The sequence below is a fragment of the Sminthopsis crassicaudata genome, chromosome 5 (genome assembly GCF_048593235.1).
Source record: "Sminthopsis crassicaudata isolate SCR6 chromosome 5, ASM4859323v1, whole genome shotgun sequence".
Classification (NCBI taxonomy): domain Eukaryota; kingdom Metazoa; phylum Chordata; class Mammalia; order Dasyuromorphia; family Dasyuridae; genus Sminthopsis; species Sminthopsis crassicaudata.
The window spans coordinates 202,543,383-202,569,620 of record NC_133621.1 but is presented as its reverse complement, the minus strand read 5'-3'; the positions used below and the strand labels follow the sequence as shown (position 1 = coordinate 202,569,620).

At 31.2% G+C, this 26,238-nt stretch overlaps 1 protein-coding gene across 9 annotated transcripts in view; it reads right to left on the bottom strand.

Annotated features, from left to right (window-relative positions):
* KIF21A (kinesin family member 21A) overlaps positions 1 to 26,238 on the bottom strand; it is a 155,900-nt gene that overhangs the window by 48,280 nt on the left and 81,382 nt on the right. For 5 of the 9 annotated variants that reach the window (XM_074269472.1, XM_074269474.1, XM_074269478.1 and 2 more), the window contains exons 10-21: positions 26,131 to 26,194; positions 22,414 to 22,617; positions 14,181 to 14,219; positions 9,819 to 9,906; positions 9,300 to 9,417; positions 8,737 to 8,925; positions 7,493 to 7,692; positions 6,703 to 6,810; positions 4,436 to 4,504; positions 4,141 to 4,349; positions 3,493 to 3,646; positions 3,164 to 3,358 (exon numbers count right to left, since the gene is read on the bottom strand). In XM_074269472.1, coding sequence (XP_074125573.1) covers positions 3,164 to 3,358; positions 3,493 to 3,646; positions 4,141 to 4,349; positions 4,436 to 4,504; positions 6,703 to 6,810; positions 7,493 to 7,692; positions 8,737 to 8,925; positions 9,300 to 9,417; positions 9,819 to 9,906; positions 14,181 to 14,219; positions 22,414 to 22,617; positions 26,131 to 26,194 — 1,637 coding nt within the window. The remainder of the gene's footprint in view (positions 1 to 3,163; positions 3,359 to 3,492; positions 3,647 to 4,140; positions 4,350 to 4,435; positions 4,505 to 6,702; positions 6,811 to 7,492; positions 7,693 to 8,736; positions 8,926 to 9,299; positions 9,418 to 9,818; positions 9,907 to 14,180; positions 14,220 to 22,413; positions 22,618 to 26,130; positions 26,195 to 26,238) is intronic. The other 4 variants (XM_074269475.1, XM_074269480.1, XM_074269476.1 and 1 more) reach the window with 1 other exon arrangement.

Genomic DNA, 26,238 nt, shown 5'->3' with positions numbered 1-26,238 from the left:
GCACAAATTTAAAGGATGAAAACAGTGTCAAAATGACTATATACAAAGCCCCAAGGAGAAAGGAAAATTGGTCTGAAACCCTAAAAAGACATTCCAAAAGAGCAAGGATTTTAAAAAGCAAAAGAGAAATGCAGAAGAAAAAAAATGGTGAAAAAAAAAAAAAGGCAAAAGAAAATCATGAAAAATGAGTCAACAACTTAGTAGAGAAAGCGCATTAAAAAAAATTTTTTTAACTTTTGAAGAAAATATCTTCTTAAAAAACAGAATTGGCCACATGGAAAATGAGGTACAAAAATTCACTGAGGAAAATAACTACTTAAAAACTGGAATTAGCCAAATGGAAAAAAAAAGGCAGAAAAATCTCACTGAAGAAAGTAATTCCTCAAAAGTTAGAATTAGACAACTAGAAGCTAATGACTCTATGAGTTATCAAGAAACAATGAAACAAAATCCAAAAAGATGAAAAAATAGAAGAAAATGTGAAATATCTTGTTGGAAAAATAACTCACCTAGAAAATTGATCAAGAAGAGATAATTTAAGAATTCTATGATTACCTAAAAGCTATCTTTTTTTTAAAAATCGGCTCATAGAGAGTATAAAATACATATTCAGTTGTATTTAAAAATTCATTCTCTATAGGGAAGTAAAAAGATACAGGAATAAGATAAGTGGGGATGAAGCAACGAATAAAGGGATAGTAGTTTGGGGGATATTGTAGTCTTATAAGGAGGGGCAGGATGAAAGGAGAGAGACAAGACAGACAGACAGACAAGGAAAAAACAGTATGGAGGGAAATATGTAGTTAATTATCATAACTGTGAATGTGAATGGGATAAATTCACCTATAAAACAAGCAAACAGCAAAATAGATTTTTTTAAAAAGAGAGACTCCAATATCTAATTTACAAGAAACTCATTTGAAACAGAGAGACATACACAGAGTAAAGGTAAGATGCTGGAGCAGAATCTATTAGCGAAACAAAAAATGCAGGATAGCAATCATGATCTCAGACTAAGTAATAAGCAAAAATAGAGCTAATTAAAACAAACAAAGAAGAAAACTATATCTTACTAAAAGGTATCATTAAAATGAATAAAAATATATATGTACCAAATAGCACAGGATCTAAATTTTTAAAGGAGCAATTAAATGAATAACTAAATGAAATAGACAGTAAAACTATACTAGCAGGAGACCTAATTTCCTCTCTTAGTATTGGGTACATCTAACCAAAAAAAAAAAATCAAGAAAGAAATTAAGGAAGCGAATAGAATTTTAGAAAGTTAGATATGACAGACTTCTGAAGAAAATAATGGGAAAAGAAAGTAATATACATATATATATATATATATATATATATATATATATATATATATATATATATATATATATATATATATATATATATATATATATATATGTATATACTCCCAGCAATACATGACATCTACACAAAAATTATGTATTTAAAAACCGTGTCACAATCAAATGAAGAAAAGCAGAAATATTATATGCATCCTTTTCTTTTCATAATACAATAAAATTATATTCAATAAAGAGCAATGGAAAATAAGTAAAAAATTAAACAATTATCCATATATATGAAAAAACTAACAAAATTCATCTGAAAGAACAAAAGATTATCAAAAGAATCAATGGAAAAAATATGCAATTAAAAAATGTGAAGGCAGGTAGATTTCAAGCTGTATTATAAAGTGGTAATCATAGCTCTTGGATAAAAAACAAATTGATGGGTCAATAATATAAATTAGGCATGTAATATATTGTAATAAATGACCACAGGAATTTAGTGTTTGATAAACTCCAAAATCCAAATTTTGGGAACAAAAAGTCATTATCTGAACAGGAACTACTGGGAAAAATGGGAAGCAATGTGGTAGAATCTAGGCATTGTGAAATAGGTATCTCATATGCCAAGATAAGATCAAAATGAGTATGTAATTTATACATAAAAGGCATTATCATAAAGAAATTTGGAGTCCATAGAATAATTTACCTGTCAGATATATGGAAAAGGGAAGAATTTAGGATCAAAATCAAAAGATTTATTAGAATACAAGTTGTTCCCTAATTGATAAATGATCAAATGAACAAATAGTTTTCAGATGAAGAAATCAAACCATATAAACATATGCTTTTCTTTCAGATATCATCTCACACCCAGAATAGATTGGCTAACATGACAGAAAAGGAAAATGATAAATTTTGGAGGGGATATGAGAAAATTGGAACATTAATGCACCACTGGTAGAGTTGTGAACTGATCCAATCATTCTGAAGAGCAATCTGAAACTATAACCAAAGGCTTATATCCAGCAATATTACTACCTAGTTTGTATTCCAAAGAGATTAAAGAAACAGGAAAAAGGAAATATGAACAAAAATATTTATAGCCGCTTTTTTCATAGCGGCTAAGAATTGGACATTGAAGAGAGGCCCACTAATTGGGTAATAGTTGAAGAAAATGTGATATATAGCTGTAATGGAATATTATTGTGCTTTAAGAAATACTGAAGAGAATAATGTCAGAAAAAAACTGAAAAGACTTACCTAAACTGATAGGAGAATATTATTTAAAAGAAATACTGTATGGTGAACTACAAATGACAACTACTCTCAGCAATATAAAGATGCAAGACAATCCCAAAGGACTCATGATGAAAAATGCTAACTCCCAGAGAAAGAATCGATATTGTCTGAGTAGAGACCAAAGCATACTGTTTTTTACTTTCTTCCTTTCTATTTCTGTTTTGTTCAAGTTTTCTTCCACTAAATGACTAATATGAAAATGTTTTCTATTATTGCACTCCGCTTGCTTAAAAGTTCGGAAGGGATTGAATTAGGAATTCAAAACTTTTTAAAAATGTTAAAATTTATTTTCATGTAATTGGGGAGAAAATAAAATATTATTTTAAAATAAAGTAAAAAATAATAAGCATTTTTGGAGGATCAGTTTTAACATCTATTGGGCATAACATGATGATACATTTGCAAAAAGAGTAGATATAAAAAGCTGAACTATATACTGTATTTACTTCTACAAATTTATCAGGTCATGCAAAACACAAGAAGTTCAGTGGATATTAATTTTAAAAATGTCTCACTGCTCCAAGACATCAATATTTTTAAAAATTACTGACCTTTGCTTCTTCCATCTGCATGATATTGGCTTGACAATCAGAAATACTATCATTGATGTAATCTATATTTGCAGTTAGTGATTCCATCTCTTCATTGATGTTAAGAACATTTCTATCAGTATCTCCATTATCCTTGATGAACTTTTCCTTCCTTTTCGAAAGTTTTTCTCTCCTTTTGGTGAGTTCTTCACGTTGCTATTACCACCAAAAATAGACATAAATGAAATATTCACAAAATCATCAGGGTTAAGAAAACAAACTTAAACATTTTTGATCATGAAGAGAATATTTTGAAAATAAAATTAAAATTAAAGTATTATATATCCTACCTTGAGAAGTCTATTCATATCAGCTTCCATATTTGAAATGGTCATTTTTTGCATAATAATGTCTGTAACCCTGCGCTCAAGTAACTGCCATTTCATCCGGGCTGTCTTTGATGTAAACACTCGATTAGTCATTCCCTTCCTCTGGTATTTCTTTCTGTGAACATTTGTTTAAAAAATATTTCTAAGCAGAATTTTATTGCATATTGTTAAGCAATACAATGTTTTTTATTTTATCAATCAATCAACAAGAAGCAATTATGTTAGGTAATTAAGATAAAAAGAAATGAAACTATCTTCACCTTGAAGAAGTTCACATTTTATCTAAGCATACAACATGCACATCCATAAATTTATACAAAGTATCTGATGAGGGAAGGGGGAGCAGTTTACTCAGAAAGTGACACTGGAACTGAGCTTTAAATGTAACTTGGAATTTTAAGGGGTAATGATGAGGAGATAGTCATTCCAGCTACAGAAGACACTCTATGCATAGAGACAGGAAAGGGGAAATGAGATGTTTTATACTAGCTACAATAAATTATGTGTGAAGAATACTAATGTATAAAGCTGGAAAAAAATGTTTAAGCATAACATTTAGGGACAATACCTAAAAGAAGTTTTTAAGAAGAAAAGAAGAATTATTTTTACCTGGAACCATTCACTGGAATAACTGGTAATGCTTGAACTCTTGCAACTGGTATTTTCATTTTTTGTTGTGCTTTGGCTGAATCTGAATCTACAGAGGTTATGCTAGAACCTGAATCCTGAACAGGGACATCAGATGAGCTCAGTTTCCTTGCAACTTTCCCAGCTACTTTATCTGACATGGGTCGTACTTGTCGACGAAGAGCTGTAACCTACAAGAGAGGAGATGAACTCATTCCTTTTACCTAAGAAATTATTAAATTTATTACAAAATTTTCAATAAATCCCATTATTATACCTCTTCTGTTTTACGACGAAGAACCACTTCTTGGTTTCTCTTTTGAGCTTCCAGAAGTCTGAGTTGATGCTATAAATAATAGTAAAAAAGACAGATGAGTAAAAATAAAATCTTTCATTTCTTACTCTGTTATAATCTAATCCTATTGAAAGAAAATATGCTATAGTGTAGAACAGCTGTCAAAAAAAGAAGCCCATGAACCATTAAACTTTAAGTGATGTTCAAATCAAGTTAAAAAATAACTGGCAAATATTTGATTAAATAAATTAAAATATAACATTTTAAAATTAAGTCAATAACTGGTCTGCAGAGATGGTTATGTAAAGTTTAGTATGTTCATCTCCATTTTAGTTTGATATCACTGGTATATAGTACTGAGCAGAAGATATGGATTCTAGCTCTGGCTCTATCACCACTGAGCTAATGGGTGCTATGCAAGTTATTTAAATCTATCTGAAACTCATTTTTCTAATCTCAGAAATAACATTCAACTAACTACTCCATAGAGCTGTGAGGATTAAATGAGATGAAGTTTGTCAAATGTTTTATAATCATAGATCTTTCTCTGTATACTTACTACTTTCTTTCCTAAGATGTAGTACAACACAATACAATACAGTATTATAGATATGGTCTTACAATAGCAGAATTCAAAGGCTCCCCCCCCTCTTTCCCCTAGAACAGGATACAATGCTTTTCTTAATCCATTCTATGATTTTTTTTTTTGGCTGCTACAGAACATCTTTGATTCAAATTGAGGTTTTGGGCCACTAAAACCCTAAAAATCTTTTTTCAAATGCATTTATGAAACTAATCTTTTGAACTCAACTGTAATAATTTATGCTCATACATAAATTTGGCTCATAATTCTAGCCAGCATTTTTCGGGATCCCGATTCTGTCATCTGATTTGCTAAATGGAGGTCTCAGGTCTATGTCACTGACAAATTACATAAATATTCCATTTATGACTTTATCAAAGTCATTAATAAAAATATTAAACAGTACCAAACAGTTAAAGAACAGATGCTAAGGCACTAAAGACATCCTTCCAAGTTGACACTGCGCCATTCTTGACTTCTGTTTGGTTTGGCAATTTAAACCACTTCCAATCCACCTATTATTTTTATCTTGTCTTTCCTGCACTACTCTGTCACTCATCACAGGAGGTATAGCATAGCAGAGATGAAGCCTCAAGGATCAGGAAAAAATCTGGCTTCAGATTCTACCTCTGCCCCATATGACCATATGACCTTGGACAAATAGTTTAAATTCTCAGTATCTCGGGCAATTCTTTAAGACTCTATATTATAAAATAACTAACAACTGCCTTCATAGAAGAAATTTCTTCTCCAGAGTATATTTAAACAGACGATCTAAATAGAGGGAAAACAGTTGTTAAAACAAAGAAACTTTAAACACACAAACCACATTGCTAAAAAATAAAATGCCTTCTCTTGAAACCTATCTCTCTGTCTGCCTGAAGGTCCATTTCATTCCCTGAAATTACCCATATCTTGATGAATTTTTCAGGGAAGGTTCATAGAATCACATATCTAGTCCAATATATTATCTGAACAGAAATTCCCAGCCTACAATAATCAATCAGCCCTCTGATTTGAAAATCTCTTAAAGTGATAGAGAACCTATTATCACAGAGGTAGCTCTCTTCTCTTTAGAGTAAGTATTAATTAGGAGAGATTCTTATGCACTAAATCAAAATCTGCCTCTCTGCAACTTTTAAAGTTTGACAAAATTGCCTGCTAATATAAAGTGAACAAAGAGAGGGGGGAAAAAATGTCTAGTGAAAAATCCTTTTCAGATAAGTAAATTTCTCGAGTCTCCAGGAATTTCTATTTAAAATGTCTTAAAACAGAAACACCCTACTTCTTGCCTTTCAGTAAAACATTAACCTTTCTGGCCCTCAATTTCTTCAACTGTAAAATGGTGGTGTTAAAAGTAAATAGTTTCTGAGGTCCTGTCAAACTCTGGATCAAAGATGCCTTGATGTGATGAGCTCTAAAGCTATACTATAACTTAAAGATATTGTTTCTCTCCCTATTCTCTAGGATTTTACACACACAAACACACACAAATACAATATATCCTGGAACAGTAAGGTTAATTTTAATTCATTGTCTTCATAAATAGTCATATTTTTCTAAGGAATTTCCCTCTAAACAACTTAACAAGTGAATTCAATGTCCACGATAAACTGAATATTTGTGGAGAGCTGAATTTTGGAAGGTTTGAAATCTTTAGACTCACATCTCGTTTACGCTGATCTTTCTTAAGTTGTGCAATCTCTCTGTTTCTTCTAGATTCTGTCATTCTGGCTTTTTCTTGTTCTTCTTTCATTTGTTTCATTAGGCGAACCTACATAAATAAATTAATTTAAATAATAAATAAATAAAATTGGAGATAAGTATCCTTATAAGAATCACAAGAAAAGAAGATTATATGAACTATATATATTTATAGGAAAGCATTTGTAATTTCGCTGTAAATTTTAAATGACCAGTTGGTTTCAGTTGGAGGAAGGAGTATTGGTAAAAAATTAATGTAAAAGCAAGATTCTAATGTATAATTGTACAAAATCTTTAATTTTATAGGTCTAAATTACATGATCCGAGATCCTAAGCTTGAATTTGTTAATAAAGTTATACACACAAGCATATTAATATTAGTGCTTCTACAGTTATTCATGTTTGGTATATTTAGAAAATAAATTGTTGCATCATCTTAAAAGTGAAGCAGTCTATCCATAGAACAAGTTATGACTTATACAAATATTTCAAAATTTAAAAAATAAATGCATAAGTGGCAATGTAGAGGGACAAAAGAATAAGAATTTCAAATGAATTTCAACTGCTCTATATGACAACAGTAAAGATGAAAATCGCCTAGAAGCAATTTTTTTCTTCACAGGTATAGGGAAAACGACACTTGCAAGATTGAAAATCACTGTGCTGAAAAAATATAGTTTATTATTTCCTAAGACCAAATGACAAGTATTCAAAACACCAAAATCACTTTGAAATAAAAAAAAAATCAATACCTTTGTTTTTTTCATTTCCATCACATCCTGTTGTAATTTCTTCAATTGCTTTTCATATTGAGATTGATTTTTCAGCAAACGTGCATGTTCTTTTTGAGCTGTTTGGAGTCGCTGTAGCTCTTTATTCATAGTTTGAAGTTTTTTCTCATACTCAGATCTAACTTTTTTTGCCTTTTCCTCTGAACAAGATTCTACAGAGCCTAAACAACCCAAAGATATTTGAATTATTTCAATGTGACATTCCCCTATAAACTCCTTTCATACTTTGCAGTGACCCTCTTTCATCTCTGTCCCAGCTCTGATAAGTCAGTTTTTGCCTGATTTTTGCCCAGAACCAGGCCTCCAAGTCACTTTCTGGAATTCTCTGAGAATACAGCATGTTTCAGCCACCCATTACGTGTTGTTTTTCCTCATTAGAATGTAAGGTCCTTGGGGGCAAACACTAAACTTGCTTGCTTTTCTTTGTAGCCCTAGTGTTTAGCAGAATGCCTGGCATATAAGTCCTATTTCTATCTCTCTGCCTCTATCTTTTTCTTTCTAATCTGTCTCTCTCTGTATCTATATGACTTGAGAGTTTTTCTTCATCAATTCATAAATCAGTATTTTAAAGAGAATAACTACTACAAAATATTTCCTAATAGAAAAGAGTCTAATAGACATAGCTCTTTCTTTTCTTGGTGGGGAATAGATGGAGCAGTGGATAGAATGTTGGACCACAGGATGGGAAAATCTGAATTCAAATCTGACTTCAAACACTTAACAACTATGTGATTCTGGGAAAGTCACTTTATCTTCATTTGTGTCAGTTTTCTCAACTTTGAGGATAAAAATACCATTTACCTCCTAGGGTTGTGAGGATCAAAAGAGATAATATTTGTACAGTTTTTAGCACACAGGTAACAGCAAGTGCTTAATAAATGTTTGTTCCCTTCTGATCCCCCATTCCATTACTCCTACTGATGCAATGCAAATTTTTAAAATTTTAGGTAAAATATAAAAATATAAATCAATTCAGTAAAGGCCAATTAATTAAATAGCAGTAAATAGCCTAAACTTTGTATAAAGTAATTATAGGTTCTTAAAGTCCACAAACCTGAAAAATAAAAAAGAAAATTATGACTATTTACGATAATGAGACTGATATTTTCACCTAGCTTCTCATTTTCTTTCTTCCATTAAAAAAAAGCAATATAAGATAAAACTGACAATGATCTGTTAACATTTACTTAAAACATAATTCTTACCTAAGTTTTGTAGCACCTGATCTCTTTCAAGTTGAGTATCCCGAATTTTGTGCTGTAACATCATTAGCTTTTCTTCATATTGCTTTTTTAGTGTCTGTAGTCTTCTCTGGCTGTTTTCTAATTCATCAATCAGCTTTTGTTTTATTGCAATTTCACAAGTAATATGTGCTAAATCTTCCTGATAATTGGCTGTTTATTAAAAAAAAAGAACAAAACACTAAGAATGTGAGCACTAAGAATGTGCCCAAAAGATGATTGTGGGCATAAGGAATTCAAATAAAAGAAAGAAAAACTCAGGGTAAATCAAAAACTAATGGCATTGAATATACAAAGTACCACATTACTTTGACACATAAAACATTGCTTGGAAATACAATACAATACAATACACTATATACAAAAACTAATTTCAATAATAGAAAAACTGATTTCCTATAAACCATATGGACATATGGGTGTGAAGGTCTTAGAAACTATTTTTGTAGAAATGAGAATACGGAAGTTTAACAGAAATTTACACAAGTTCTTCAAAAACATTTTAGGTTAGTAAGAAGGACAGGTACCTTTTTCATCTGAGTCAGAATCAGATTCATCAGAGCTTTCACCAGCTTCAATGTTATCCTCCTCCTCTTCTTCATCTTCTTCATCTTCCTCATGTTCACTTGCTTCTTGGTTTTCTTCCTATGTAGTAAAATGTTAAATTATTATGGGGAAAAAACTGATTTCCTCATAAAAATGTACTACTAAATGAAAAAAAAATTATTTCTATGAAAAAGGCAAAGAAAAAAAAATCACATTTTTCAAAAATGTCAAAATGACTGAAAAATTATGATATATAAACCTGCAACAAAAGCATACCCAAAACTAGTACCATACTTCCTTAATGATAGAATTCAAGATAAACCAATATATCAAATTAATAGGAGGAAATTTTTCCTTAATAAGTTTATAATCAAAGTAACAGTTTATATTGCTATATTACTTATATATCTGTTTCCAAAGTAGGTCAAAAACAAATGCTAGGGATTACAAACAACAAAATCCAGTGATTAAAATAGAGATATTCATTCTTTCATACTTACTACTTCTATTTCACTATTTTCTCTTTCTGAAATGCTCTTTTCTTCTTTCCTCTCCTGTTCTGTGTCTGTATTTTCCTCTTTTACAACACTAAGAAAAAAATAAAGATATAATGTTAAAGATGCTATTGATTTGCTTTCTACTTTTTAAAATAATATCCTACAACTATTTATGAGAACATTCTCTCATAACAGATTGGATTATAATGCATTTCACATTGCAATGTCTTATGCTTCAGAGGAAGATACAAACACCATTCACTCAGTCCTATGGTTATTTATTAATCCACAGAAGAACAGCTCATTTCTACAACAAAGGATGAGATTTTGCCCTGAAGCATGAGAGTGATGACACAGTTAAGAACTGTCACAGCTATAATTTGCTAATCAAAATGAGCACTGTTCTTTTCTTCCTTCTCCCCCTTCTCCCTCAACCATCTATTTTAAAAAGCAAATTTAAAATATACATGTAATTTATCAGAGTTAAAAAGGATAAAGTCTCTGCCTCAACTAATAGCTCAAGTCAAAGTAATTCATAAATATCAAGCTCAATTGTGCCTTGATGAATCTGCTGGCATTGGCCAAACTTATACAAGAAGACAGCTTTCTCAAAACAACAATGCTGAAGCTTTTTTTCTTTAGCTACCTCCATAGTACTGGGCTATTGTTTCTCCTTATGCTATAACTGAAATTGTTATCACTATTTTGAATATCCAAGTTGGGCTTTGAATGCATATGAAAATCCAAGCGGCTTCCCCCAAAACTTATGACCCAACTGAATGCTTTTCCTTTCAATCATCAAGGACCAACACCAATCTAAGTAAAGGCAGTTACCCAGATAATTGCTCATTTTTGGCCTAATTCAGTTCTAGGCTTTAACGAATATATTAGTGCTTTTAGATGACCAGAGACTCCTTCAAACTCCAGATAATGCAAGCAATAACAATTCCTGTAGGTAAATGGAGACATAGCCTTAAAGAATATTTTTTTAAATTTCCTTAATGATATTAATTGATTATAGAATTTAACAAAGAAAAACTATCTAAATAAAATGGTTGTTTCATAGGATTATATCTTTAGAGCTAAAAAATAACCTTACAGATCATTTAAGTCTAACATTCATTTTAGAGATAAGAAAATTGAGTTCCTAAAAGATTAAAAGACTTGCCCAGGAGAAAAATTTTAATGAGCCTTGACCTAAGATTGTATTTACAAAGCTAAAATGACATTCTAAAATCCTAAGAATTAAAAGAATACTTTAAGAATACATTAACATAATATAACAAAAATCCCTTGTAATAAGTGAAGCTTTATATCAGAATAATTTCACAAGGGTTTTGTAGATTTTTTTAGATATTATAAATGCTTTAAGTTTTTCCTCAAGTATATAGATGTATTTTTAATATTTAACTTAAAATATAATTATATTGTTACAAAATTCTTGAAGTGTTTGATAAATAAAAGCTTAAAATCTATTACATTGTTGCTTTTACCAAAGATCAATTAACAACAACACAATTAACAGAAAATAATTTGTGAACTGAAATTTTTAAAGGATCAACAATTTTAAAAGCAAAGAAAATAAATACATTTATGGTGGTAATGCAAAATGGAAAAGCAACATTAGAGTTAAAAGTAGCCTATAAAAGTAAATTAGAAAATTTTATTTCAACAATATTCTGATGTTAAGTGAAGCAATCAGTATATAGATGACCTTTAGTGAAAGAATGAGGGTGAATTCAATTTGATGAAGCTTTACTTATTTATGGATTTCCCACCTCCTGGTTGGCCCCTACCTTCAGAATTCTCAGTGGTATTGTAGTTCTTAACACTAGGAACACAAGGTTGATTTATAATGAGGATGTTTCATTTTTATACTCTCTTTTTTATAAATGAACAAATTACTTTTGTATATTAAGCATTTTATCATATGTATAAAGACAAGTTTGTATTATTACAGAAATTTTGTATTCAAAACAAAGAACATGTGTAAGTGTGCATACTTGAGCACCCATACATCTTATTTAAATAAGTAAAAAGAATTCATACATCTTACACATTTTCAGGGTCAGAATGATGGTGAGTAGAACCAGGAACCTTAAAGTAGGCGATAAATAAAGGAGATGATCATATGAAAGCATGTAAAAATTGGCATGAAAGAAAGCATGCTTCTATTAGGAGAAAGAAATGAAAGGAATACCAAGAAAAATATGTTCTGACAAAAGAGGAGGGAATAAATACATCGAGCAGATTTAATGACTGTTATCAGTATGATACAAAGGTCTGGTCTGAAGTAAAACAATTCTACTTGGAGAGGACTTTTGTGGGGGAAAAATTATGTGTGCAATATACTGAATGCTTCTCTTCTCCTGGTTATTCAATGTATTGGAACTGCTGATTTTTCACCATCATAGAATACACTTGAAAACTCCAAAGGGAAGTAAACACATTTATTTAAATACAAAATCAAATATTATCACCTAACAATGTCACTGGAAGCAACAGCTATACTTGAAACTTGGAACAAGCAGATAAAACAGATAGCAATGGGGAAATTTTAAAAATCTGATTGTCTTCTATCCTCTCTCTTTGATACCTTCTTGAAAATAATATTTCCTTTCAGTCCTTACTAATCCAATCTAATTCCCTCTTCCCTACTCCTACCTATTTCAGTCATCTTAATTGAAAAGCTTCAAGTTTTCATCCAATTGTCCAGTCATCACATCTTCAACCTCACTTTTACAACATTTAGTCCAATGTTCTTTTCTCAAGAATATTTAATTATTAATTCAACACTCTCTAAAAGTAGCCTATAATTTTTTCTTGCAACTGCTTTTCTTAAATTGGTTATAATACTACCCACTAAATCTGATGTATGTGGAATAAGAAAAAGGTCTTTCTCATGGATTTATTTATTTATTTTGACTCATACCAATTTAGGAGAGGAATCTCCCTTTAACCAAAATAAAACAGCAAGAGTTCTGCAAGAAATAATCTTAAGAGAATTGCCTTGGAGTAAATTTCCTTGAGTCATTCAGCAAGTCTCTGTCAAATATGGGACTTAAATTCAGTTCTTCCTAAATTTGAGACCATTATACTACATCGCTTTTCTAGCATTTTATAAATTATCTGTCTCCTGAAAGTAAACTTGAGTCCCCCTGTTGAAGAATGAACTCATGTTCATTTAAACTAAAGCTAAATAGAAATTATAGCCAAATAGAAATGGAACAAATTTCATTAAAATATCATATCAATTTTGCAAAATTTTCTAACAGAAAAATCAGCAGTCCTGAACTATTAATTTACCTTTACATGTCACTTTTAAGAGTGTGCTTTCCAAATCCAAATTTGTACTTCACAATTCTACTGAATGAGATGTGAAGTACTAAATGTTAATGAGCTAATTTGAAATAGAAAAAAATGTGAAATATTATTATGTTTTAAACTACTCCTTACATTCTGGAATATAGCTTAAGCAACTAGGAAGTCCAAATTAATTTTATTATACTGAAAAGTCATTAACCTGATAGTTTATAAAGCTTGTTATTAATACAGTATTAGTTTATGCAAATGTATTAGAAGTGTGATTTTAATATGAAATAAAAAGAAGTTATAAAACAAAATTATATTTTGAATTCAATTTAAGAATTATGTTTTGAAAGTTCTCTCCCATTCAAAAGCTTCAATTTTTCCTTTTTAAAAAAACTATCTTGATGGCAATTTTCCTTACTAAGTTTAGATGGACTATTTAAGAAAAGAGAATCATAAGATCACCAATCTAAAGCTAGAAGAGACCTCAGAGGCCATCTAAGTCAACATTTTCATTTTACAGTTGAGAAAACTGAGGCCCAAAAAAGTTAAATAACTTGCCCTTGTCATACATCACAGACAGGACTTGAACCAAAGTTCTCTGAATTCAAGGGCGTGTGCCTTTTCCATAATAGTATTGAGCCAGAGAAGTAAAGGCAACTGATGGTTTATCAAATTCCACCATAAAAAATAAATTTCTCCTCTATTTTATTAATTTTAAGGCTGCTCACCAAAAAGATACTGAATCTTTAAAGGAGTAGAATAAGGCAGTTTATTGTTGAATTGCTTATAGGACTCTTTAAATTAAAGCTATGTCACTCCATTTACAGTAGTCTAGTTTAATATATGAGGGTGCCTCATTCAAATGACTGAGTTGTTTTGATTTATTTTACTTTCAAGACAAAGTTTTATTTTTTTTAAAATATCATTGGGTTTATTATCATTCCTGATAATCGGATCTAAATCAATCAATCTTATAGTAGGTTTTGTGTACGTGAATTGCAACTAAATACTGAAAGAACATTTGAATTTTCAAAACCTGGGAAATATTCCAACCTTTTTTCTTCTTGATTTCTTTCCTCAAGTTTCTGAAGCCTTCAAAAGCACGAAGTACAGTATTGGAAAGCCAAGCCAATGAAGGACAAATCAGACAGTAAAAAGTGAAAGTGACAAGAAGGTAAAAATGAAACATGAGCTTGAAGACTTAAAATAATTTTTAAAAGATATCATTAAAGATATCAAAAGACAATACACAATAAAAAGGCAATACATTTTGCATGAATAAAGAGTAAGCAGAAAACAACAAAGTCAATAAAATGTATAGTAGCTACTTATAAATTGATCCTTAGCAGTTACAGGAAACAATACTTATTTTAGCTTGTTCTTTTCCCCATATTTTCCCCTCCCCCAAACCCTGCCTTCTTCCTGCAATGTTTTTTTAAAAGATCTGTTGATAGAAACACTAAAAGGCCATTTGAAAAAAATCTTAAAAAACAAAAAAGTAATGCACTTGTACAAAAATAATAGAGCTAATGCTAGATAATAGCTTGCTATTTTAATATTTATTTTACATTTTAATAAACTACATATAAACATCTGTAGAATATATACCAAATATAAAAATCTGTAGAAAATGCATACTTAAGAATTGCTAATAATACCACATTATGATCATATGAATGTTAACTATGAATTGGGCAAAAAAATTATGATTCTTATGTTTTAGAATTATAACTCATGATGGTCAATATGTCAGATTGTCAAATATGTTAGACATTTCACTGCTTGTTAGGAACTAACAACCAAAATAACAAATTCAGAAGCAATGGAAGTGATGAAATGGGAAACAATACTTTCCACTAGTAATATAGAAACATATTTTAACGTAAAACTACAGATTGGAAAACTATTGAAATATGATTAAATAACATGTTCAATATTTAATACATTAATTTTGGGCATTTAACTTTACTAACTAAAAATATTTGTGTGATGGACAAAAACAAAGACTTGTCATATTCTAAAATAATACCACAAATTCTAAACATTTTTCAATAACCATCATGAATTAGTGGGGAAAGATGCTGGCAAAGTAGGCCCAAAGCAAAGTTTTCTGACTTTCATTCCAAAAGTTTATGCATATGTATAACACATACACAGATATGTGTATATGTTGCTTCTTTCAATTTTGTTTACAAATAATCCACTGCTGTAAAAAAAAATTATCTTTAAAGAGGAAGTAAAAAGAATATTTTCATAATCATAAAAAGTTAGTTTGATGAATAGAAAAAGAAAAGTAAAATCACTAGTGGAAAGAGGAGTTTCAACTCTATATAACTAAAAACCAAAGTACTATTTGCAGATGTATTTAACAAAAATTTCTTATACTGGAAGGACATTTACAAGTCAGATATTCAAAATGTTTGTGAACTTATTTAATTTATACACTAAACACTGTTAATATACTGAAAAATGTTTATATTGGAATTTAATACTAATAGTGAATATAATGCTCATAAATTATTGTGTTCTAGATAAGCATAACAATGACAATTGTCAAAACAGCAATGAAACACATAGAATGAAATATTCTCATTATGAAGTAACTTGAGGTTTATGTTGAAGACATTCTACTTTCCAACTTTATCTAATTATTTTCACCTTTTTGATGAACAAACAATGAGAGCTTGAGTGCTTTGAATTTAAGGCAAGGTCCTTAAGAAAGAAATGTAGTAGGACTGCTAGATAGTGGAGTGGATAGAGCACGAGCCCTGAAGTCAGGAGGACCTGAGTTCTAATCTGACTTCAGACACTTAACACTTCCTAGCTGTGTGACCCTGGGGCAAGTCACTGAATCCTAATTGCCTCAGCAAAAAAAGAAGAAAGAAATGCAGCCTGTGAACCCCAAGATGTGAAGAACAGGAGAGAAGACAAGAAAAGGGTGGACAGGGGAGGGGAGGGGAGGGGAGAAAACTGGCGTTGTTGTTCTGTCCTCAGTGGGACAGCTCCTACTCACAGAGGTTGTTGTTTATCCATGATTCCTGAAGATGACCAAGACATCAGGGAGGTGAAGCCCCATCCCAAGCCAAGCCCACTTAGTCTTTGTTTTGGCCCAGACTGCCACAGAGTGACAATAAATAGCAACCCCGAGAGTTTTTTCCTCACAGAGTGATTCCTCTTTTTTTTTTTTTCCCCTAAACTAGGTTAAAAAAAAAAAAAGCCATTCTTTGTCTCTTTTCTTTCTTACCTAGCCTTAATTATTAAATCGGCAGTTAAAGATCTTAGCTTTAAAAGGCCAAGGTTCCCTGATGCATTCAGGACCTCTCCCAGGCATCCTGATCTTTATCTGGCCACTGGACTTAGATGGTTCCAGAATTCAGTGACCTTGCCCACCTCCTTCCCTCTAATAAGATGCACTTGCATGTCATGACATCACCTCCCTGATATCATGGTTGTCTGTGAGAACGAAGGACAAACAAAAATTACTTTCTTGTATTACAGACCATAGGTATGTGTATAAATGTTTTAGTCATACCTATATGAATGTGTATAAATATACAATTATCCAAAATTGGAGCTTCTTTCACATGTTTATCATTTTTCATTTGAAAACTTCGTATTTTTGAACACACTGATAATGGTCATATAAAGTATTGTAATAATTTTGATTCACTCTCACTTTTTGAACAGTATCTATCATAGATAGATGTACTTTTACTGACACTAGTGGCTAACTCAGCATATCTAACTATGACCAATTAAAACTAGTTGGGGCAGGTTTCTCTAACTTATGAATTCAATTTATTACAAACCAATGTTTCACCATTATTTTTGGTTGTGTTTTTAAAATATACAGTCCTAAAGAATGGATATTAAGGAAGTGTGCCAAAGTTCTAGCTCTTAAAAGAGTACACTTCATTGACTGTTAGAATTATTACAACAGATATTTTAAGTCTCAGGGCCCCATTCAATTTTAAAAGATAATAAATTACAATGAGATGGCATATATAAAATTTATGGAGCAACTTTACATACTGTGAGTTTCCTATTCTGATTATATCAAAGGTGTATCACTAACAGATAAACTGAAATGTGCAAAAAAAAAGACCCAAACCAAAAACTTGAAACATTCACTTTAACAATGAGCATTCTCATAAGCAATTTTTTGGGCTTATTTCAGTTTATATATACATGTGTAGGTATATAGTTGATATTTTTTATTTTTATGCCACTTAATTTTCTCCCTATTTATTCCTCCTTGCCCTTCCTCCTTCAAGGACCATCTCACAGGAAAGGTTTGTTTTGTTTTGTTTTTAAAGAAAAGAAAAAGAGGAGGGGAAATCATAAAAACTTATCAATATTGAGGAAAAAAATGTGAAAACATATGCAATGCTCCACATACAGGAACCTTAAATCTCAATGAAGGAGTGGGAGGAGGCCTTCTCATGAATTTACTTTTGAGACATTTGTTGTAATTTTGCAATGTATATCAATCACTTACTTAAGAAATCTGATTCAAAGAATTACTCCCACTTAATGAATATGCATTCATTTGTTTGTAAATAGGTTTTTAATTTCAATCATCAAAATAATTATTTTGTCTTTAATGATTTCCCATCATTAAAAAGAATCAATTTCTCCAGTTAAGAATATATAATCTAAAATGGTTGTATAGATAAAAATGGAATGTTATTCACTTTTCTTGTAATCCTACTACGTGATCTTGCTAAATATCTCTAATATTAGGGTTCAGTTTGTTTTAGATATGAATTGGAATATAATAAGACATTGATCTAAAGCTATTTCTATCAAACTGCTTTCTATTCTTCCCAGAATGAGTTCTTTTCCAAACAATTTATGTTTTTAAGTTTATTGAACTCTAAGTTATATGTCCATTGTTTTTTATTCTCTCTTCTTTCATCTATGCACTTGATCTATGTCTCTATATTTAAACCAAGACCAAATTGTGTTGCTAATTGCTATTTTATAAAATACTCTGAAATTATGAAGTAATATTTCCCTTTCATCATAACTTCTTTTCATTATTTTCTTTGATATTTTAGGTTTTTTTTTTTAAATGAATTTTCTAATACTATAAAAAATTCCTTTTGTAATTACATTAGCATTGAATTTAAATAACGAATCAGCTTTGGTAGTTTTGTTTTTATCATGCTTGACACAGCTGATCCATGACCATAAGTATTTCACTTAATACCAAATAGTCTTTATTTCTGTGAGGGGTATGTTGTAACTGAATCTATGCAAGCATTTTGTATGCTTTGGTAGAATAATCTCCAAATATAATGTATAGTGGGGTTTTTTAATGGGATTTCCAATTCTATTACTGACTCTTGAATGTTGTTACTATTATATACAAATACTGGGACTTTGAGGTGAATTTATTGTATGATCTGCATTTATTGAAGCTGTCTCAATGTCTTTATTGATTCCTTGCAATTCCCTTTGTGTCAACCACAAAAAGGAATAATATCTATCTTTATACTTTTAATTCATTTTTTAAATTGTACTATTATTGCCACCACTTCTAGAAATGCATCAAACAATAAAAGTTTGGGCAGAGTGAGCCTCTTGCTTTATTATTGCATGAGTTTCTTATGTATTCTATTTCCATATGATGCTTGCTTTGGGTTTTAAATAGTTTAATGATATTAAATTTTGGTCCTTTCATGTACATATTCTTATTATATTGTGACCTCTAAATTGAACCTCTCCTTACTCTCCTCGTTTACCCCTCAACTATAATTTCTTTTACTTTCTCAAGCAAATTTGATTCTATTTTTAATTACTTCAGTGATGATAATCACTATCCTAGTATTTTGTCTCTAACCTGATCTTTTATCACTCCTGGCCTTACAAATTCTCAAGCCTTAGATACCTTACCATTACATTACTTCCTTTTAGCTTCTCAACAACACCCAGACAAAGTAATTTCATACTAATTTCATCTTTTTTATGCTGGAAAAACTTTAGGCAGAGTCACTCATGCATACCAATTTTTTTTTTTATTCAAGGCTCACTAATGTACTTCCCATAGTGTTAAGTCTCCTGCCCTGACTCATATAGTCAACCTCACCCCCTAGCTTATTGAGATGATGAATATTATCTCTAATAAAGTGGGCTCCCTCAGTCAATTCTCAACTACTTTTTTTCAATGAGTATATTTTTTCTCAATGCCTTACTACTGGTTTTTCCCATTTCTATCCTCATCTCTCTTTTTTTTGTACATTTTCTATCTGAGAGGTCCCATTTATTCTCACAACTTCGACAAGTGTCTTTGTATAAATTAATCCCAAACTTATATCTTATTCTAGACTCTACATTTGCACTTTCAGTAGGATAGGTAATGGATAACTCAAACTGCAAGTTCCAATGGATCAATATAACTAAGAGAGAACTTATCACTTTTTCCTAAAATTCTAATCTTCCTTCTGATTTCCTTATTTCTGTCAGTAGAATAATTAGTAAGTCAAAAACCACAAAATTAACACAAAATCACAAAATAATTTGTCACTTTTTTCTTCACCTACATTCAGTTGCAGAATCATGTCAGTTCTGCTTCCCAATATTTCACAAGTCACTCTCTACTCCCAATGACATCAAACTTATCCAAGCTCTTCATAATCTCTTTCTGGATTTCTATAATAGCTTGCCAACTAGTCTATTCACTTAAACTCTAACTTTAATATCATTTCCAGATTAACAAGGGTTGTCATTCCCCAAAATTAATCAATCATTTAAAATTCAATTCTAACATATAAAAACATAAGTCATTCATTCATTCATTCCTGATTTGATCTCAATACATAAAACTGATCAAATCACTCCTCAAAATCATTCAATAATTTCTCATTAAGAAAAGTTAGCTTAGGGGGCAGCTAGGTGGTGCAGTGGATAGAGCACCAGCCTTGAATTCAGGAGGACCCGAGTTCAAATCTGGTCTCAGACACTTAACACTTCCTAGCTGTGTGACCCTGGGCAAGTCACTTAACCCCAGCCTCAGGAAAAAAAGAAAAAAAGAAAAATTAGCTTACACTACTTTCTACCATATGTTCTATCCAGCCAAATATGACCAGCCCTGTACATCTTGACATTTTATTGCATTTGTGCCTTTGTCATGTCATTCCCTACATATGAAATGACTACACTTCCCATTTCTATTTCCTAATTCCTAACAGATTATTTTCTAATATAAACAGTCAAAACTAATTACACTCTCTACTCAACAATGTCCCATGTAGACTTTGTCCCCACACTCTTACTAATATTCAATCTTTCTCTCTCTATTGACTCCTTCCCTGCTCTCTATACATATAGTTATATTCCCTCAAGCCAGAAAAACCCTCATTTAGGGAGCCACCCAGCCTCCAAATGTTGTCCCATTTCCTGCCTCTCTTTCATGGCTAAACTCACTGAGAAAACCATCTACATTTGGTGCCTGAACATCACATGTAGAACTCTGCATTTGGTTCTAAGTACCACATTTTAAGAAGGCCATTGTCAAGTTAAAGCATGTTCTAGAGGATAATATTGATAAAGATACTTGGAACTATACAATACAAGAATTATTTGAAAAAAACTATAGATATATAATCTAGAAAGAGAAGATATGACTTGTGCTTCTAGATTATAAACTTCAGGAAAGCAGGAAGTTTATCCCATTTTCTTCAGTATAACTATAATATCACAATATTTTAGAGAGTTTAAATAAAAGTTGATTTTTTAAAAACTGAAATACCTATGGAGTTTATTTACATTTCCTATGACGCCATTTGCGTACAATTTATGTTATAGGGATAGATGATATTCCTCCTCAACCCACCAAATGTTACAGGGACAGATAGCATTCCTCCTCAAACCACCATAGATTTCACCAAGTGAAAATGGCATTTGAAATATACAACTACGCAATTTTTTTTGAACAGCTAGATCTTTGTAAAATAAAATAGCATGTAACCTAAATATGACCACAATGACTTTTAAGTCATGATCCTTATTCTGTATCTTTGCAAAGACTGAATAATACTAGTCTTAATAATACTGAAATTGCTATTCTATTTGTAATCACACTTCAAAAATGGGTAATCGATTGGAATGTATCTCGTTTTATACTTCCATAGTCAATCATTTATGATGAACATCTAATGTTCAATGATAAACATTAAGATGTTTATGTCTTAAGTACATAATTTCATTCACAATACTTTCTATTGAAAGTTGTGCAGCTTTTTGTGTTAATTATTCTAATCATAGATCATAACATATCTAGGAAATAAAACATAATAATTTTGTTTAAATAAATGCCAATTGTCTAAATATCCTAATTTATATGTTTATATAAAAATAACATAAAATTTATATGAATGTATGTTATATTTATAATTAAATATAATTATTATAAAATATATAGAAATTACATAAATAAAATAATTTTTAATAAATTAAGCAAAAAATGTCAAATAAATTCCATATCAAATGTAATACTTTCAAATTGGAGACCTGTTTGATGCAAGAATACATTAACACAAGTTTGTAGAATGGACTGGGAGTTTTGTGTATAACAAATAAACATGGAAAATTTGTAAATATTTAGTTGATAAATATTCAAGCACAAAGACAAATTTTCATTTTCTCTTCTTCCTTTGCCCAACCAAATTTTTAAAATGTTGTATTTCTCTTGAGCTATTGACAAGAAAGGAAATTTTCACCAAAGAAAATTGGATGGGACACATTCTTTGTTGCAAGAATTGTTTCAAAAAGAGAACAGCAATAAAAAAAAAAAAAAAAAAAACTACTGAATAACCAAATTAGAAACATTGCTCAGAACATTTAAAGACCAAATGACATTAAATGATATTTGGAAGGATCAGTTTGTCCTTTAGTTAAATACATCTACATAAGGATTTAAGGATGTACAGGAGACTACTTAAATGTATTATAGAGAATTAGAAACAAATTTTAAAATTGAAAATATTGAAATGCAATGTTATATGTTATATGATTAAAAGCAAAAGCTGCTAATTCCACAGATAGGAAAAAAAACCATAAATTTAACTAATTATACTTAGCATCAATGAAATTGATAATTTATCAAAAATAATTTCCTTATTATAAAAATATACTTTGGAAGAAGAAATAAAATCAATTAGTTGTACTAATTTCAATTACTTTAAAACATTCTTATTTTAACATATACAGGATACTCTATTTACTCTATCCTGAAAACAAATTAAAATATAATTCTTAAGAAAAAGTTACTTAATACCACTACCTTTTCTTCTTCTTTTTTTCTTTCCTTTTCAGTTTTTCTAAATCTTTTTTAGCCATATCTATAATTTCAATGGTTTCTTTCTCTGAGGAAAGTACAGAAGGAGAGAAAGCTGATGATCCACTGAAATAAGGTGATCTTGCTGTCGCTCTTGTCAAGTTACGTCGAAGGTTCTCATTTGTTGCTTCACTTTCTAATAATTTTGCTCTGATGACCAAAAACAAAAACATAAAAAACACAAATCACACACAAAAAATTCACAGGTATTACTTAACATGCTTAAAGGTGAATTTTAAGAAAATTTATGAAAGTAAATATTTAAGAAAGACTACTTCTCCTTAAAAGGCAGCCTTTCTCCCTGCCAAGGGAAATACTGCTGCAAACATAAGTGATCACATTTCATACTATCTTCTCCAGCAGACTGCCATCTCCATCATCCTCACTTTCTCACTCATCTTTAGCCTTTCCTGTATTCTAGCTGGTTTACTGCTACCTACAAATTCTCCCAAATCTTCCCCATCATGGAAAAAAAAATTTTCTCCTGCTAACCACAGGAATCTCCCTAAACACTTTTCTCCCTCTATACTATTTCACTTAGCAATCACATCAGGTCCTATCAATTCAAATCTCATTTTTTTGCTGATGATTCTCATTTCTTCTTATCCAGCCCTAATCTCTCTGTTGACCCCCAGGCTAACATCTGCACATTTCAAACAGAATGTTCTTTAGACATCTTAAATCAACATGTCCAAAACTGAACTCATTATTTCTCCCTTCTTCCTCCTACAAACTCATCCCTCTTCTTCATTTTCCTATTACTGTTTAAGATTTCAACATCCTCCCAATTACCTAGGCTTACAACTTTGCTATCAATCTTTAACTCTTTTCTCCTGTCATGACCCTTTCCTCCACATCCAATTAGGAGCCAATTCCTATTAATTACACATTAGCAACATTTTCCATATGTTCCTCCTTATTTCCTCTGATACCAGCCATCACTGGTGTAGGCCCTCATTATCTGATGCCAAGATTATTGCAACTGACTTTTCATTGCTCTCCCTAACAAATTTACTTCCAAAAAAAAAAAGGGGGGGGGAAGAGCAATGAGTAGAACTATGAAAACACTGTACATAGTAACAGCAATAATATAATAATCAATTGTGATTTAGCTACTGTGATTAATATAATGATCCATGACAATTCCAAAGGGCTCATGATAAAAATAAGTTATCTACCTCCAGAAAGAACAGATAAACTAAGTGCACACTGTATCATACATTTTAAAATTTATTTTTCTTGCTTCATTTTTCAGAATGTGGCTAATGTGGAAATATATTTTGTATCATTTCACATGTATAATGGGTATTGTATTTCTTGCCTTCTCAATGGGCAGAGAAGAGGATAGGAGGGAGAGAATTTAGAACTAGAAATAAAAATTTTAAATAAAAGGAGAACTATGGAAATAAGCATTAATATGTTAATATTTGCATTGCAAATTACTTTTAATATTACAAAACTGTAGAGAAAGAATCCTGGAAGACCACTTCTGTAGCAAGGAACCCAAACTATGTCACCAAGGCTACACATTCTGAAAACATGTGTGAAGATGGTAAACTAATCCTAAAAAAATTTGAACATACATTAAGCTCCAGAATGAGTAATCATTTCTGCTCTAAAAAAATCACAAAGAAACTAGAGGCTTTCTCCCTGATCAGAAGAGAACAGTATGCTTGTAGCTATGAGAAAGACAATACAGAAAGGATCCAGTGAATAATGCAATCACATGACTGTAAGTGAAAATAAGCTCAAAATAACAGGTTAAAAACATCCCTAGGAATAAAAATATTAAGAATTGGCTAAAGAATATGATTTAGGCAAATTAAGTAAGTCAGAAAAAAGATCAGGGGGATGAGGTGAGAATTTTCAGAAGCCTAGAATCATTAATTGTTGCTCTATTAACTTGCCAGTTTTCCCACTAAAATGAGGTGAGAATTTTCAGAAGCCTAGAATCATTAATTGTTGCTCTATTAACTTGCCAGTTTTCCCACTAAAAAGCCTACCTTTTAGGCTACCTGAAAACAGGACCTGTTTTGGTTTTACCTTTGTATGATAGACGCTTAATAAATTCTGAACTGCTCACTCCTTTCTTTTCCTTTTTACTTAATTCTTTTAATAAAATTTCCTTTTTGAGAACTCCTAACCTTACTTTTGGCATTTCTCCTTTGTTTTCAAAGAGGACCAATGACATTACAGAGTAATGTTTTGATTTGTGTATGAAATAGGTTTAAGGGAAGCGGAGTGACAAAAAGCCATCAATCCTGGCACAGGAGTCTGGAAGTAAGTAAAGATGACTGGCTATGGCCTGGGATGCAGTAAATGGCCCTAGAATCTGACCAGCCTCTAAGTGTTCCTCAGCATCTGCTTCAGCTACCTGCATGATCACTGGAACAAACTGTTCTCATCCAGACATTCCAACAGGAAGAGCCTTCACATGCTTTGGAGAGACATCCCCCTAACTCAACAAAAAATTTAAGACCTATCAGGTACCCTCAATCTACCAAGTCAGTTTTATCTGAGCATGCCACTGAATATGCTACAGCTACCTGAATCTACCAGGGACAGCTGGTGATCCACCGTACAAAGTGAATGAATAGCCCTTAAAAAGGCCCAGCAAGCCCTCCCATGAGAGGTGCTAGTCCTCTCTTAATACTGCTTACACCTCTGAAGTAAAGATGAACTAAAGGGAGTATTTCTAAACCTTACCACAAGCAAAATGCATAAATTTCTAGAAGCCAGGTGACCTCTCAGTTCAGAAGAGCTGGTGGACCAGGGATAAAGAGTGGAGAGGTGGACAGTTGAGAACAATCATGGACAAGAGTTTCTATTCTTTCCTAATTGAGACCACTGATTTGAAAGCAATAATGCAAGTAGAAAGTGAGTAACATATTATAGATTCAGTCCACTTGACAAGTGGGAGTGTCATATTCCCAAAATATCATAGAGATCTCCCAACCAAAGATGGCAAAGAATTGGCTTTCTGTGGGATGACTATGTTAGAAAAGAAGCCTACAAATTACAAGAAGCATGATATCTCTCAGAGGAAGTAGCTAAAAGATAAGAGTAAAGTGGGAACAATCTCCCTTAAAGCTTGAGAAAAGTGGACTGGTTAGAGAAGTAAAAACTTAAGAGGCAAAACAATATTTGGAAGATTTTTTTTCTCTATAATTTATAATTGAAAAAATTGAGCCTGAGAAAAAGTTAAGTGTCTTGTTCGAAGTCACACATATATACAATCAATGATTTAGATGTGTAAGTGACCAAGGAATTCCATGAATCCAATTCCTCATTTTCAAGATGAGAACACTGAGTCAAAGACAAATTAAATAATTTTCCAAGGGTTCTATAGCTAACAAATATCTGAAGTAAGTTTTGAACTTAGGTCTTCCTGACCTCATGTCCAGAATTCTGCCCACCATACTACCTAGCTGCCTCCAGAATCCAGATTAGAATATGTCTTTGGAGTCCACATTCAGTGCTTCTTACACATACAAATGATGAATACACCATCTCCCTTGTACTTTAGGTCTAACAAAGCTGAACAATGAAAATTACACCATTTTGAAATAATTCTTTTCCTGTTAGTGCCATCATTACTACATAAAAGCAAAATATATATGAAAATTAAATATAAACATGTATATCAGTAAGACTAAGCCATACCTGAGGTCTTCTATTTCTTTGATATAGTTATGGATCATATTGCTGATCTCCTCATTACCTTCTCCTGAAAAATGAAATAGAAAAATTAAAAATTTCAATGAATTCAGA